We start from the raw sequence: 13864 nt of genomic DNA, 5'->3' as shown, positions 1-13864 counted from the left end.
GGGAAGGTGTTTTCTGAGGAAATGTACAAATAATGTGGATCAGATGTCCATGTATCAAAACTAGTTTTAGCTTGCAGTATTCATCCATAAGAGAGAAAGGAGAAGGGCATATTCACCGTCTAGCAGATCTTCTCTTTATTGTCTGGCTTTGTACAGTGCAGATGAAAGGGCCACGGCGTGTTTTTGAGCTGGCGGGTCTCCCTGAACAACAGGACCCCAATTCATATGTTAACCACACCAATTATTTGCATACGGTCCCCCAATTGTAAAAGCTAATGAGAAGATTATGGGAAGCCGGCCCACGGAATTTAGCATTGTGATCGTGTAGCTGCAGATACAAGGCCTGCGAGAGGTATTAGTCAAAGCCACTGAACATTCATGGCTTTAATCATATCAGTGCTTATGCCTAATGTCAACTACATTAGCTGTGAATCCGTAGCAGAGCAATTAAAGACAGTAAAACATGCAATGCTCCTTTCAGCTTTTGTTTATTAAAAAATACATACATTATATTGTATTCCAATCTCATATGATTGTGACTTTCCAAACATAACCGAATGAAGGACTGTCTCACATCATCTTCTACATCAAGGGCTTTCAAGCGACCTCCCACTCCCCCATAGATGTTTAATGGCACAGAGAAATGGGCACGCAGCCCTGGGCGTGAATACCATGCAGTGACATCCTGAGCTGCAGCGGGAGCGCCCGGCAGCCTCGGAAAAATAAACTCTTCCAACCGTATCCGTTTTCTCATCACCACCTTCCTGAATGCGAGCCATTCTCATCATTATATCCCCACATTCAGCCGTCTGTAGGGGATCCCCGCTGCTCCATTAAGGCCATACCGAGACTGACAAACCCCCGATTTCATGAGCCGTCAATACCACTGATTATAGGAGTTAATTAGGGTGCTTGGCACGAGAGAAGGGCTTTTTTCTTTCATCATAGATGTTAAAACTGTACACAGTACTGATGCAACGGAAGCGGTTCTGTCAGCGTTGCAGTATTTCATCACTGTTGTTTGGCACAGACAATGGCAGCATCCTCACCAGTGGTTAGCATAAAGCATATGGAGTAGTATTATCTGTTGCTGTAAAAGAAATTCAATTGGGCTTTTTCCCCTGCTGACTGCTATTCATTTACACGCGGTGTGCTTCAGTTCTCAGAGCTCGTGCCCCTGTCGGCTCCATCTGTGTGCTCAGACATGTCCTGACCCTCACGTTCTGCGGCCAGCGTGCATGCATATGTTTCTTATGTGTGTGTGTGTGTGTGTGTGTGTGCGTGTGTGTGTGCGTGTGCGTGTACGTTGCTGCAGTGTGCTACGTCTCTGACATGTGCACAAAACCAATTAGTTTTGGGAGGGTGAAGTAGCTGGCCATGGAAAAGATGACAATGGAGTAATTGAAGAGGCTGGAAGAATGAGTGACCAGACAGCTCAATGCAGCTTTTACACAAGCACTGAGTGTTTCCTCCACGGACAAAATGAACGGAGAGAAAACCGAGTTCTGATTGAAGGTGGTCTTGTGTAGTTACAGACATTTCATTTTGCTGATTTCTATTGAAGAGACACAACTAATTGTGTTATGTAGTGGCATTGAATGGTCCTTAATGGTAGTTTTGAATGCATTAGTTCATTTAATACAAATCTAATTTACTTTACATCACAGCTTAACGTTTTGCAAACCATGCTGTTGTGTTTTTAGGCTGTTTTTCCAAGCAATCCAGGCAGCCATTGACTTGCTCCACCAGACGGCAGACAGACCCGGTTAGCAACTAGCTGGTGAACATAGTGGCACATTTAGCAGCTAAGGAGCCAGATAGTTCTCTCAGTAGTTAGTGAAGACAAAACACAGAGCTTAAAGAAGGCTGAATATTGGACTTACATTCATCAGGTGGCCAAAAAACGACTTTAAATGCATGATAATGTTGCTCTGCAACTGCTTTGCGTGTAAATAAGCAACTGTTTGCAACTTAAAAGGTGATTTGCCCAAATGGCCAGAATATAAGTTCAAGAAGTTAGGAGTTTAAACTTGTCAATACACTGTTTTGGTCCTTTTAGTACTCTTCAAGTACTCTTTGGAGTTGTCACCATGAGGCAGTGCCTTTAGTAGCCATTGTTCTGAGTTTGTTAAGTGAGACAGTAGCTCTGTTTATCATCCTCTTGTCCTCATCTATTTTGAAAAATTGCTTAAATTCCTCGCTGGAAGTGTCCGCACCAACCTGCCATGTTTCTTTCGAAGAGACCATTTCCTGTTCGATTTCATCAGCAGTCTGACAGCTTTTGGCACAGCACTCCAAACACTACTGTGTTGTTATCTCGGCCTCAGCAGTCTGTGCCGAAGTGAGCTTTATTGACTTTGGCTTTTCCAGTTCCGTCAGCACAAGATGCATAAGAAGTTCAACAATTGTGATGGATATTTTCTGATTGCGTGTCCCCTCGAAGAATTGTATATTCAAATGAGAAGTGGGCTTTGAACTGTAGTTTCCTCTTCAAGATGCAGGGCTTAAGCTCAGAATACACTCATTATGCAAACTTCTGCCTCATGCCACATCGGTAAAGTGAAGGTTTTAGAATTAAGAACCTGAATACTCCACTGCTTAATTTAAAAAGGGTGAAGTCTGGCTGTTTTAATTCATTTGTGTGCTCTCTGTTCAGGCAGGATGGCAGTAGTTTCTGGTGGTTAGTTTCACGTCTTAAGAGCCCGACTTGAGTTTCCACTGTCGTCCTGCTGTGAGAGGGATGTAAGGGGTTGGTCCCGTATCACTGCAGCTCACAGGGATAATTATAGCACACATACACACAAATGAATACAGGCACACACATACATAGTGTGCACACAGAGACACACACATGCTGACCGGCTTGAGCTGAGCTGCTACACCTCATTAAATTGGGAAATGAATCCTGGATGAAGCCCTGGCTCCTTTCCAGATAAGAATCACTAGGCATTCGAGGATTCACCATAAGATGTATAATTAACACATTTATTCTCTTGTTGTCACATGCTGCCCCTCCCCTTTTTATTCACTTTACCTGTGACTGTGCACTGCGAAGTTCAGGCTTTCTTTAAATGTCTTGTTTACAAATGATAGAGATCTTAACAACTTCTTACATCAACAAAATGTATTTTGACACTGAGAAATTATAAGGGCAATTCTTAACTAATCGCCATGAGTGGATTTTATGTGGATAAATGACATCTGATTGTAAATTCCAAACACATTGCAAATTGAAAATAAACATTGATGACAAAAGTGTGTTGCAGGTTTTCTGCTCAGTGCTGCTGCAAACGCCTCTCCCTCCCTGCAGCCTATTAGCTTGATGAAAGCCCCCCCCCCCCCCCCCCGCTTCCCTCCCATGGATCTTTTAATGTCAAACAGCAGTGTGATTGGCTGCCCTAGGCGTATAATACATGCCTTCCCTAGAGAGGTGTAGTGGAAGCCGGGGGCGGCCGGCGTTGGCCTTGGTCTCTTCCCATGCCACCAGACGCCGGTGCCGAATCATGACTGTAGGGCAGCACTAACAAATACATCAGATCCCCAAGGAGAACCAGGCCAGGATCTGACTGCCTAGCCTCTGGTCCCAGACACAGCTCCCACCACCTCATCTGCAGCCCTGACCCGCCCCAAACCCAAAGGCAGGAGAGCAGCACACCGGCAGCTCCACTCTTAATGGGCTCGATTTGATTCTTTCATACAGCAACCGGCATTAGTATCCTCAATTTGATAATGTGCTTTTGTGATAACGCCGCAAATGACTCTGCCTGAGCTCCAAATTGAGCTGTGACATTTTAATACTGTGCCAGCGGATGCCTGGGGAAACACAGACAGGAGAGCAAGATAAAAACAGGTCAGACTGTAGTTTTTAAAAGACAGAAAACCACTCCTTTTTAAGTTTTACCCTTTTCACTGGTCATTTGCAAGCTGCTCACAGGAAAACAATGAATTATACTGCCCAGTTCTTCGTGACAGTGTTGAATTATGCAGATGAATATGAATTAAATTGAGCAAAGTCATTTGGACCGAGAGTTATGATTATTCTCTGAAGCATGGGGTCACGCTGGCTTTTATGACCCTGGCACTGATTATTTCAACATTAGCATTTTGCTTTCATTCCAGCTTTGTCTCACAAAAATAATTGCTGCTGGTTGGATGGAGGTGTGATTTGGCAACGCTGAGCTGCCTGGCAACAAGAGAAAGATTTCAAACCTGTTCAATATAGTGCAAACATGTTTGTTTCCAGTCTATTCACAGTCCATCCACACTGATGTTGTGATGGAGGCGTAATTAAGTTATATTGTGTAACAAAGGAAAAGAAAACCCTCACTCCATTAGCAGTTAATCAATAGCCAATTAGCCTTTCACCATTTAGAAAACGTGCAAACAAGTCACCTTGCTTGAACCTGAACACCCTGTTGAACTTGTAACATCTGTCCTCATTGGAGGGTGTCCACTAAGATGTCAGAGATCTAAGATCCGCCCAAACACACACGATGTTTCCCACGTCAACAATCCCTGTGAAAGAATGAGGGTTCGCTGCCTGAAATCTGACCTCATTGCGGATCAGTTTGCTGCGGGCTCAGTCCGTCACTCAGTCAATCAAACTGATAAAGCTGAGAGTGAAATGGAAAGTAAAGTCCCCGTGTCTTGTCCCACGGCATGTCATCTGCCGGCTGATGTGATCAATATGGCAGAGAGGCCTAATGACATCGCTGGCCACGGCGGTGATTAGCCGAGCAAAGTGAGCCCATGTGAGCCGCGTCGGTCTGCATTGGAGTGCACCAGATAAAAAAGATAGCTTCCAGCAAACTGCACTGCATTGCAACTAACATTGATCTGTGGCCAGAGCTGTATGTGTCTATCTCTCTCATTCTCTCTCTTTCTCTCTCTCTCTCTCTCTCTCTCTCTCTCTCTCTCTCTCTCTCTCACCATGAGCACAAAACAGAACAAACTCAGTATTATGATGAATAGAAGCAGTAACTGGATGTGCTATTCACATCACCTGCCTCTCTCCTCTTATCTCTGACGCTCTCTTTCTTTCTTTCTTTCTCTCTCTCCCTGTAGTTGTGAATGAGCACGTGTCCTCAGACAGTGTGACTGAGCAGAAAGGCGGGGCGTCGCTGTATTTGGGGGCAGACCTTCGCGTCACACACCGATGATGGAGAGGAGGAGGATGGAGGCAGCACTGCTGGTGCTGTTCCTGGTACACCTCGCCACAACGCTGGAGGTCCCACTAGACCGTAAGGCAACACATCGCACACCACAGAATGCATTTATATCCAAGAGAGTGTAAACGGACTAATGTCTGCACAGAAGTTACAAAAGTGCAATTTAATGGTCGCTTCTTCTCAGATGTGAGGATTTGCTGCTTTTATTATCAAATGTGAGGAAAAACTGAATGTGTTTTGGATTTGGACTGGGCCAGACAGGCTAGCCGTATCCCCCTGTTTCCAGTCATTGTGCTAAGCTAAGCTGTTTTCAGTATAATATTTACCATACAAACAGGAGGGTGGCTTTAAGCTTCTCATGTAACTCTTGGCAATTAAGTGAATAAGACTTTCTCCCAAAATGTTTACCTATAAGACAAAATAATGATTAGCAAAATAATTGTCACCATCAATCCGTATTTTATCAAAGTGAGAATTTGAATTTGATATCATCCCACTAAGGAATGTAGTTAATGGTTGTCAACGAAATATTTTTGTCAATAAAATCTCAAAAAGTAGTGAAAAATGCCCATTGTAATTTCTCTGAGCCCAAAGTGAAATTATAATAAATCCCCCAAAAATCAAACCCAAAAAACTGAATACAAAGACATTCAGTCTGCCATCGTATATGACAAAGAAAGCATCAAATCCTCAAATTTGAAAAGCAGGAACTGGTGCCTGTTTGGCATTCTTGCTTGAATATTGAATGAAATAAATATATTATTATCTATACAGCTGCAGATTAATGTTCTGAGGATTGATTAATTGAACAGTTGTTTCAGCTGTCATCACATCTACTCTACCCATCTATCGATGTATGGTCTACATATCTACCGATTTCTGAGGTCCAATTCCTGTTTTCATTTTTTTATTTTTGGAGGAAATGTTGTCTTGGTTATGTATGTAAAGCAATTATTGTTCCACCTTAAGACTGATGTGGAATAGCGACGAGTTTGCCAGACTGACTTGCTGCACCACAGTCTGATGTCACGGTGGCACTCTACTGTAGTAGATCTTCTACATATTGTTTGGTCGGAGCTGTTGACTACTGGAGGCTGGCGTTTCTCAACTGAGAGCTGGCCTTGTTCAAACTATGTTTGAAGCTGAAATAATGCAAGGAGATTATTTTCCTCCACTAATGTTCGGTTCTGTTTACTGTCACAATGTTTCTTTCTTGTTTGCTGATTCTTGGGGAAAACACTAAAGTTCTGGAAGGATGTAAGTCTCAAACTGGCGTGCATTCACTGCAGAGGTTGTGCTAGCGTTTTTGTTGTGCATTAAAGGCTATATTTGATCTTTTTTTATTTATTATAGTTTTGCATTATATTTTGTCTTTTTTTTTTGTTATAAGATGCTGAGTGTGTTTTGGAGTGGACTTAAACATATTGCATGCATTGATCTCTTTGTTTCTCTGTTTGCTGTTTTGCGTGTTTCTGCAGTGGTAGAGCGTTTTCCATAGAGCATTACTGCAAAGAGCATGAATATCATTTGTGTTGTCATCGTCCATTAGTTATTTCTCCAGCACTGACAGGAATACATTAAGCATCGGATCATTACAATAAAGGGAAATGTACCTGAGCGTGCCGCATGGCCTTTTTTTGCTGTTGCCAATGTTATGAGAGCTTTTCGTGTCTTGTCAGCAAACAGCCGTCTGGTTTGATTCAGTGTGGTAAGTCTGCATGTGATTGGTAATGGCTGCTTGTGTGGTCAATACAGCTACAGAAAGAGGCTTAGTTATGCAGTAAAGGTCATGATTAAATATCACACTCTTTCTGATCGCTTTCAGTGCCGCAGCCACCGACCATAACTCACCAATCCCCCAAGGATTACATCATCGACCCACGAGAGAACATTGTAATCCACTGCGAGGCGAAGGGCAAGCCACACCCCAGGTAGGAATCTGTGAAGTCTCCAGAATTTCAGTCTATATATGTGAGGAGTAAAAGTTCTGGTTTATACAATAAATAAAGAAGGAATTTTATCCATGCAGCGGCTGTCCTTGCCAATTGATGATTGTAGCAAATGCTTTTGAATATTTCTCTCCAAGTTATGGCATCCTCTTTGCTTCATCCATCTCAGTGTAACACCTCATTAATTTGCTGGCACCAACACTGAATGCAAACGCGCCGTACTTCAATACTTGCAAGGACCCTCATTGACAAAATCTATTCATTAGCCCTGAACCTTCACTTTACTTGAACATAACCGTAACCCTGAAAAGTCTTATGTAACCCTCTAACAGCCCTTTGAAGAAGTGAAGCCCAGCAAGTGCAAAAGAGATTGACTTTTTTGAAAGGCTGTTTTAAAGCCCCATGAAAACTTGAATTTAAATCAAAAGAATTTCTCTTTAAGCATTAAATCAATGTTAGAATTTACAGTCAAAAAAGGTACTCAGCTTTACCAGGACTTGGTTTGTTTTACGATAATTTATTGGCTATTTCTCCTAACCAGTAAAGATTTGTCTAACCTTTCCTCAGTACCATTTTAAACCTGTATTACTATACAGTGTTGTGTCTGTACACTTCACCAGATTATCACAACACAATTTCTCACCTGTGGATATTAGCTACACTATTTATGACACTGGTCTGTTTTTTCCGCCTCAGTTTCTCCTGGACCAGAAATGGGACCCACTTTGACATCGACGAAGACCCCAACGTGACCATGAAGCCCCACACTGGGACCCTGGTGGTGGACATCAGCAGAGCGAAGGCCGAGCATTACGAGTGCGTGTACCAGTGCACAGCGAGGAACAAACATGGAACTGCTGTTTCCAACAACATCGTCGTACAACAGTCCAGTAAGTGGAGTGCAGTCGATCATTTCATTTTTTTTTTTCCTCTTCCATTTTCTTAATGTCATGCACACGTCACATCTTTCTCTCATCATTCTTTTTTTCTTTTCTTTTTCTAACAATTAAGTTGCCTTTATCATCTTAAGAGCACTCCTGGAAGGTAAAGGTTGCATGTAGGATGTAAGATGGAGCGTATACCCCTTTGTATTTCCCCTTCTGCGTATTGTTATTCAGTCAGGCATCATCCTTCTCATTCTGCCTCGTCACATCTGTCACCATGTCAGCGACGGCCCATTAGCAACCCATACGTAATGTCAAATTACAAGACTCCTCATCCACTGACGTGTGTATCCTTCTCCCGCCGATGCAGGGTCCCCCTTGTGGTCGAAGGAGAAAATCAAGCCAATCGTCGTTCAGGAGGGCGTGTCCTTGGTGCTGCCGTGTCGACCCCCTGCTGGCCTGCCTCCTCCCATCATATTCTGGATGGACAATAGTGAGCGCTTCAGTCATGGAAGATAACGTTTTAGTTGCATTTATGAACACATTATAACACACTGTTGCTGACTTGGTTTTTCCCATGAGCCCATGTCGGTCCGGAAATTTTAGATATGTGTACTTTGTGTCCGCTCTCAAAGAATCCCCTTCTTTGTTCTTTTCTATAAACATGCTCCTTTCACATACATTTTCTAATATTACAATACATTACAAAATTAATATGAAGACCTGCGACGATAGCTTGCTTTGTTTGTGATGGAGAACTAGGGGTTTATGGGAAATGTGGTAATGTTGAGCACTAGAGGCAACTAATAGTGTCATCCTTGGTGCTGGATATCAAATGCAATTAGTTAAATTGAGTATAACACTAAATTAGTTAATTGTTTCTTGATTCATTAAATGTGTTAATTAAAGGGTCAGTTCACCCAAATTACAAAAAACATATGCTCTCTTGCCTCGAGTTGTCTATCGTTTGCAGATCTGCTGAGGAGGGTTGTGTGATTTAATTGAATGTTTGGCTAATTAATGGACATTGTTGTGAGGTCCAAAATAAACCAACAATCTTAAGTTTTGGTTCAACCTGTCTAGGTTTTGAGATTTATGCCTCGTTACTTTGGATAATCCACAGAACACGCTGCTATTTCTTTCGTAGAACAATATTCCGATGAAAACTTGAAGACCATTCCACTTATCTTTCATCAAATGTTTGACCTTTGACTATAGTAGCATGTATTGAAATTGCTGTATGCTTCAAATTATTAAATTTGCTGTACATTTCAGACTTCCAGAGGCTGCCGCAGAGCAGCAGGGTGTCCCAGTCCCTGAACGGAGACCTTTACTTCTCCAGTGTACGCCGAGAGGATTCCAGGAACGACTACATCTGCTACGCCCGCTTCCCGTACACACAAACCATCCAGCAGAAGCAACCCATCACCGTCAGGGTCCTCAACCGTAAGTCTGACTGTGTGTGTGTGTGTGTGTGTGTGTGTGTGTGTGTGTGTGTGTGTGTGTGTGTGTGTGTGTGTGTGTGTGTGTATATAATGTGTGTGTGTGAGAGAGAGAGAGGGGGGAGAGAGAGAGATGAGAGAGAGAGAGAGAGAGAGAGATGAGAGAGACAGGGAGAGAGAGAGAGAGAGAGAGAGAGAGAGAGATGAGAGAGACAGAGAGAGAGAGAGAGATGAGAGAGACAGGGGGAGAGAGAGAGAGAGAGAGAGGGGGAGAGAGAGAGATGAGAGAGACAGGGAGAGAGAGAGAGAGAGAGAGAGAGAGAGAGAGAGAGAGAGAGAGAGAGAGAGAGATGAGAGAGACAGGGAGAGAGAGAGAGAGAGAGAGAGGGGGAGAGAGAGCGAGAGAGATGAGAGAGACAGGGAGAGAGAGAGAGAGAGAGAGAGAGATGAGAGAGACAGGGAGAGAGAGAGAGAGAGAGAGAGATGAGAGAGACAGGGAGAGAGAGAGAGAGAGAGAGAGAGAGAGAGGGGGAGAGAGAGAGAGAGAGGGAGAGAGAGAGTGAGAGAGAGAGAGAGAGAGAGAAAAACCAAGTTAAAGGAAGTCAAAGTGGGTGTAATTAGTATCACTGAGACTCCGAGAGTGTAAGTTTGTGTGTAACGTGCCGCGTGAGAGGTCGTTAATTCACAGTAGTATGTGCGAGCGTGACTGCGTAGGAGGGAAACAGCCTTTCCTATCTCTGATCCCATCCTCAGAGACGCCAGCGGTCGTCATCCCACTGAAAAGACATATTGTCAGAGCTCTCATGGCTCCCAGCGCTATCTGCCAGGCAGGCGTGCATTTTATTACTTATGTGAGACGTTCTGTATACGCACTCTCCACCAACAACAAAGAGCGCTCTCATTCAGGGAAGCATTTTGCAGTTGACATTTCTTGATCCCACGAGATTTCTAGGATTATCATTACTCATCTCCCAACTTTTGAGTCATTTTACAGTTTTGTTTTAATCCTGAACACTCATGTTGATTTGTTATTTTTTCTCCATGTGCCTGATGATTTCAACCTGTTGCGTGTTTGATTTTTTTGTTGTGTTACAGTGGATGCAATCAATGACACAATGGCAGCTTTTTACAATGACACTGATTTATTTAGTGGTGAGTTTTGGCACCCTCTAGTGTTTACCCCCCTTCAACGTAGAGCTCCAAACTCTAGCTTTTACCCACTAACACTAACCCTTCTCCCAGACAACCCAAAGCTTTTCACCCTCTCACTGATTTATTTGGTGGTGAGATCTGGCACCCCCTAGTGTTTACCCCCAAACATAGCGCTCTAAACTAAAGCTGTTACCCACTAACCCCTAAATCCAAGAAGTTAGTTCTCCATCCCTCTGTCACTCCTGCTCTATCCAACCAAAACCCTTCTGATAACTATTCACCTTTTCCTGGGAATTGCTTAAACCAGCACTGCATGATGATTCCAATGTCAACTGAGCTGATTGTGTAACTTGGACATGTAACAACATCTGTGCAGACTTGACAAATCTGATTCATGATAAATAGTGAATTAGCACTTAATACAACTCTTGTAAGTATAGATATGTTAAAATTCTCCTTTTTCTTTGCCTTTCCTGTCAAACAGCCGGCTGCAATCTTCATTTTCCAAATCACTTTTTACCCGCTGCCCTGCCTAATTTTGAAAGCGCAGCTAGTTGTTAGTCTCTCTCTGTCACTACTCATTTTCACTTTTCTAATTGCTGAAAATATCTTATGCTTTGTCTCTTTGTGTAAACTTTAACGCACGTTTTCTAACCCGAAACATGCAAGCAGTTTCTCATCGAATTGCTCACATGCTAGGGTGTTAATGTTTATGATGATGGTGATGATGATTAATTAAGTCTGACTTTTGTATTATTGGTGTAGCAGATTACTTCTTAACACATTCAGTAGCAGAAAGCAGCTCCTAATGTCTCTAATTCTCACTTCCGTATCAGATTCATTTCATTTGAGTCTATAATATAACCCCAGAGGGGGATTAATTGGCTATAAACACCCACAGAAAATACATTAAAACACAACATGACAATAAAATTTACATCAAACCATAAAAGATGAGAATGTGGTGTGTAATGAAGTGGCTCAGTGCCCGTGCATTGCAGACCCATTATAGGAGAGAGGTTACATTATACCGAAGAGGAGAAAGGATTGTGAACGTGAAGGGTCTGTTTAAGGCCTGGATCTTCACTCTGTTATGAACATATGCAGAAGAGCTGCTAATGGTTTTCTTTGTGCATCTGTGTATGTAACTATAGAAGACCCAGCAGATGAGAGGAAGCCAACCTTCCTCATCCCATCTGGCCCCTCCAGCTCCAAGATGGTGTTGAGAGGACAGGTGCTGGAGATGGAGTGTATTGCCGAAGGACTGTAAGTGAAAGAATCTGCCATTACTTCAGCCCTGAAAGCCTCAAGTGCCCACCTGCTCAAGTGCCATCATCACTTTTTTCTCTTTGTCTCTTCCCTCGCTCTCTTTCTATTTGAATCCAGGCCCACCCCTGAAATATCTTGGACCAAAGTGAGCGGCGACCTCCCGGCCAAGCGCACATCTTTCCTGCACTACCAGAAGACCCTACGGATTGTGGACGTGTCGGAGTCGGACGCAGGAGATTACCGCTGCACCGCCAGGAACCGGCTGGGCTCGGTGCACCACACCATCCACGTCACGGTCAAAGGTGCGTCTGTGATGAAGCACCACGGTATCCCATCAGGCCATTCGTTCACCATGTGGCGACGCAGACAATCCCTTTTTCTGTCTCTTCATTCTCCCTCCATCTCATAATGGATTTATGCACAGATGCCAACAGGGCAGCATGTTCAGTGATTAATTCTCCAGCCTTCTGCTGCGCTCTGTTCTATTTTCAGCTGCTCCATATTGGATCAGCGGCGCCCCCAGGAACCTTGTCCTAGCTCCAGGAGAGAGCAGTGTGCTGACCTGCAGGGCCAGTGGCACGCCCAAGCCCTCCGTCTCCTGGTCTATGAACGGCATCCCCATAGAGAGTGAGTGCAACCTGTTCCTTAGTCTGTAACTCACTGTCTTTATGGCTTCATTCATTTTAGAGCCGCTGAGAATTTTGTTATTTAAGACATGATTTTGGTTCTGATTTGTAAATACCTCTGTATTGTGTAGCATTTTCTTCCATATGTTGTTGATGTTTTATAATTACGTTACCTGAGTTTGAGTAACAGGGAGTGATATAAAAATCTTCAAAAATATTTTCTTTTATTCCACAAAATAAGCAAAGCTTGTCAGTTGCATCAGTGTTATAATTTTGTCACAAATAAATAGTTAAACATATTCTGAACCAGCAGAGAGACATCAGGAAGTCACTACACCTAGCCAAGAAATATATAAACAATAACCTGTTGATTATACGGTTTGCTTTTTGTCCCGGTTAAACAAGTGAGATACTACCTGTTCATTTGTGAGCTTTAGAGGTGCTGTAGGCAGATATTTTGGACAGAACCATGCTAGCTTTTCGCCATGTTTTTATTCTTTATGCTAAGCTGAGCTAACCAGCTGTAGCTTCTCCTTTAATTAGGCAAGAAAGCAATAAGGCAACTATTACTTCAACAAAGAGCAGCGATAAAATAACTTTAACAAAATAAAAGTACATTTTAAATTCCCCAAATTATGATGTAAATGAGGAAATATCTTCTCAATAAGATTAATCGTGAATTCAAAGAGCCAGAGTTACATCTGTAACCTCTGTTATCCACAAACAGATTCCCCGAAGGATCTCAGCAGAAAGGTGGAGGATGACACCATCATCTTCACTGATGTGCAGACTGGATCCAGCGCCGTCTACCAGTGTAATGTCTCCAATGACTTCGGTTACCTGCTGTCCAACGCATTCGTCAATGTGCTCTGTAAGTTCATTACACAAAATCTATTTGTATTAGAATGCTGTTCTCCATTTACATTGATTTCCGTAGTGTAATAAATAACATGGCAATAACTGCTGCTGCCTCACTGCAGCGGAGTCGCCCAGAGTGCTGACACCAGCCAACAAAGTTTACCAGATCATCAAAAATCACCAGGCCTTGTTAGACTGCGCTTCCTTCGGGTCACCCATCCCTAAAATTACATGGTGAGTTAATGACCTTTTAACTGAGGAAAGCGTTTTGTGTTGCTTCAAAAGCTCACAGTGGCTGCCTCTCTGTCTCAGGTTCAAAGACAGTCGGTCCAGTACCCTCGATGGAGACCCTTACATCCTGCATGACAATGGGACTTTGGAGATCCACGTAGCTCAAGCACACAATAGTGGCAAATACACATGTGTGGCCAGAAACATCCTCGGGAACTACGAGAATCACATCTATCTGGAGGTCAAAGGTGAGAGTGTTTCTTCACTTAAGATCCAAATATTATC

The 13864-nt window shown here is 43.1% G+C and overlaps 1 protein-coding gene across 20 annotated transcripts in view; it reads left to right on the top strand.

Annotated features, from left to right (window-relative positions):
- LOC137881860 (neuronal cell adhesion molecule-like) overlaps positions 1–13864 on the top strand; it is a 74675-nt gene that overhangs the window by 43356 nt on the left and 17455 nt on the right. For 16 of the 20 annotated variants that reach the window (XM_068724037.1, XM_068724031.1, XM_068724023.1 and 13 more), the window contains exons 3-14: positions 5065–5240; positions 6994–7099; positions 7814–8007; positions 8372–8494; positions 9277–9447; positions 10539–10595; positions 11750–11861; positions 11982–12166; positions 12357–12491; positions 13218–13361; positions 13471–13582; positions 13661–13827. In XM_068724037.1, the coding sequence (XP_068580138.1) occupies positions 5156–5240; positions 6994–7099; positions 7814–8007; positions 8372–8494; positions 9277–9447; positions 10539–10595; positions 11750–11861; positions 11982–12166; positions 12357–12491; positions 13218–13361; positions 13471–13582; positions 13661–13827 (1591 nt within the window). In that variant the 5' untranslated portion in view covers positions 5065–5155. The remainder of the gene's footprint in view (positions 1–5064; positions 5241–6993; positions 7100–7813; positions 8008–8371; positions 8495–9276; positions 9448–10538; positions 10596–11749; positions 11862–11981; positions 12167–12356; positions 12492–13217; positions 13362–13470; positions 13583–13660; positions 13828–13864) is intronic. The other 4 variants (XM_068724028.1, XM_068724032.1, XM_068724026.1 and 1 more) reach the window with 1 other exon arrangement.

The sequence above is a fragment of the Cebidichthys violaceus genome, unplaced genomic scaffold, assembly GCF_023349555.1.
Source record: "Cebidichthys violaceus isolate CVI_PGR_0920_01 unplaced genomic scaffold, fCebVio1.0.p SCAF_3, whole genome shotgun sequence".
NCBI classification, from domain to species: domain Eukaryota; kingdom Metazoa; phylum Chordata; class Actinopteri; order Perciformes; family Stichaeidae; genus Cebidichthys; species Cebidichthys violaceus.
This window is presented reverse-complemented; position numbering and strand designations above follow the sequence as displayed.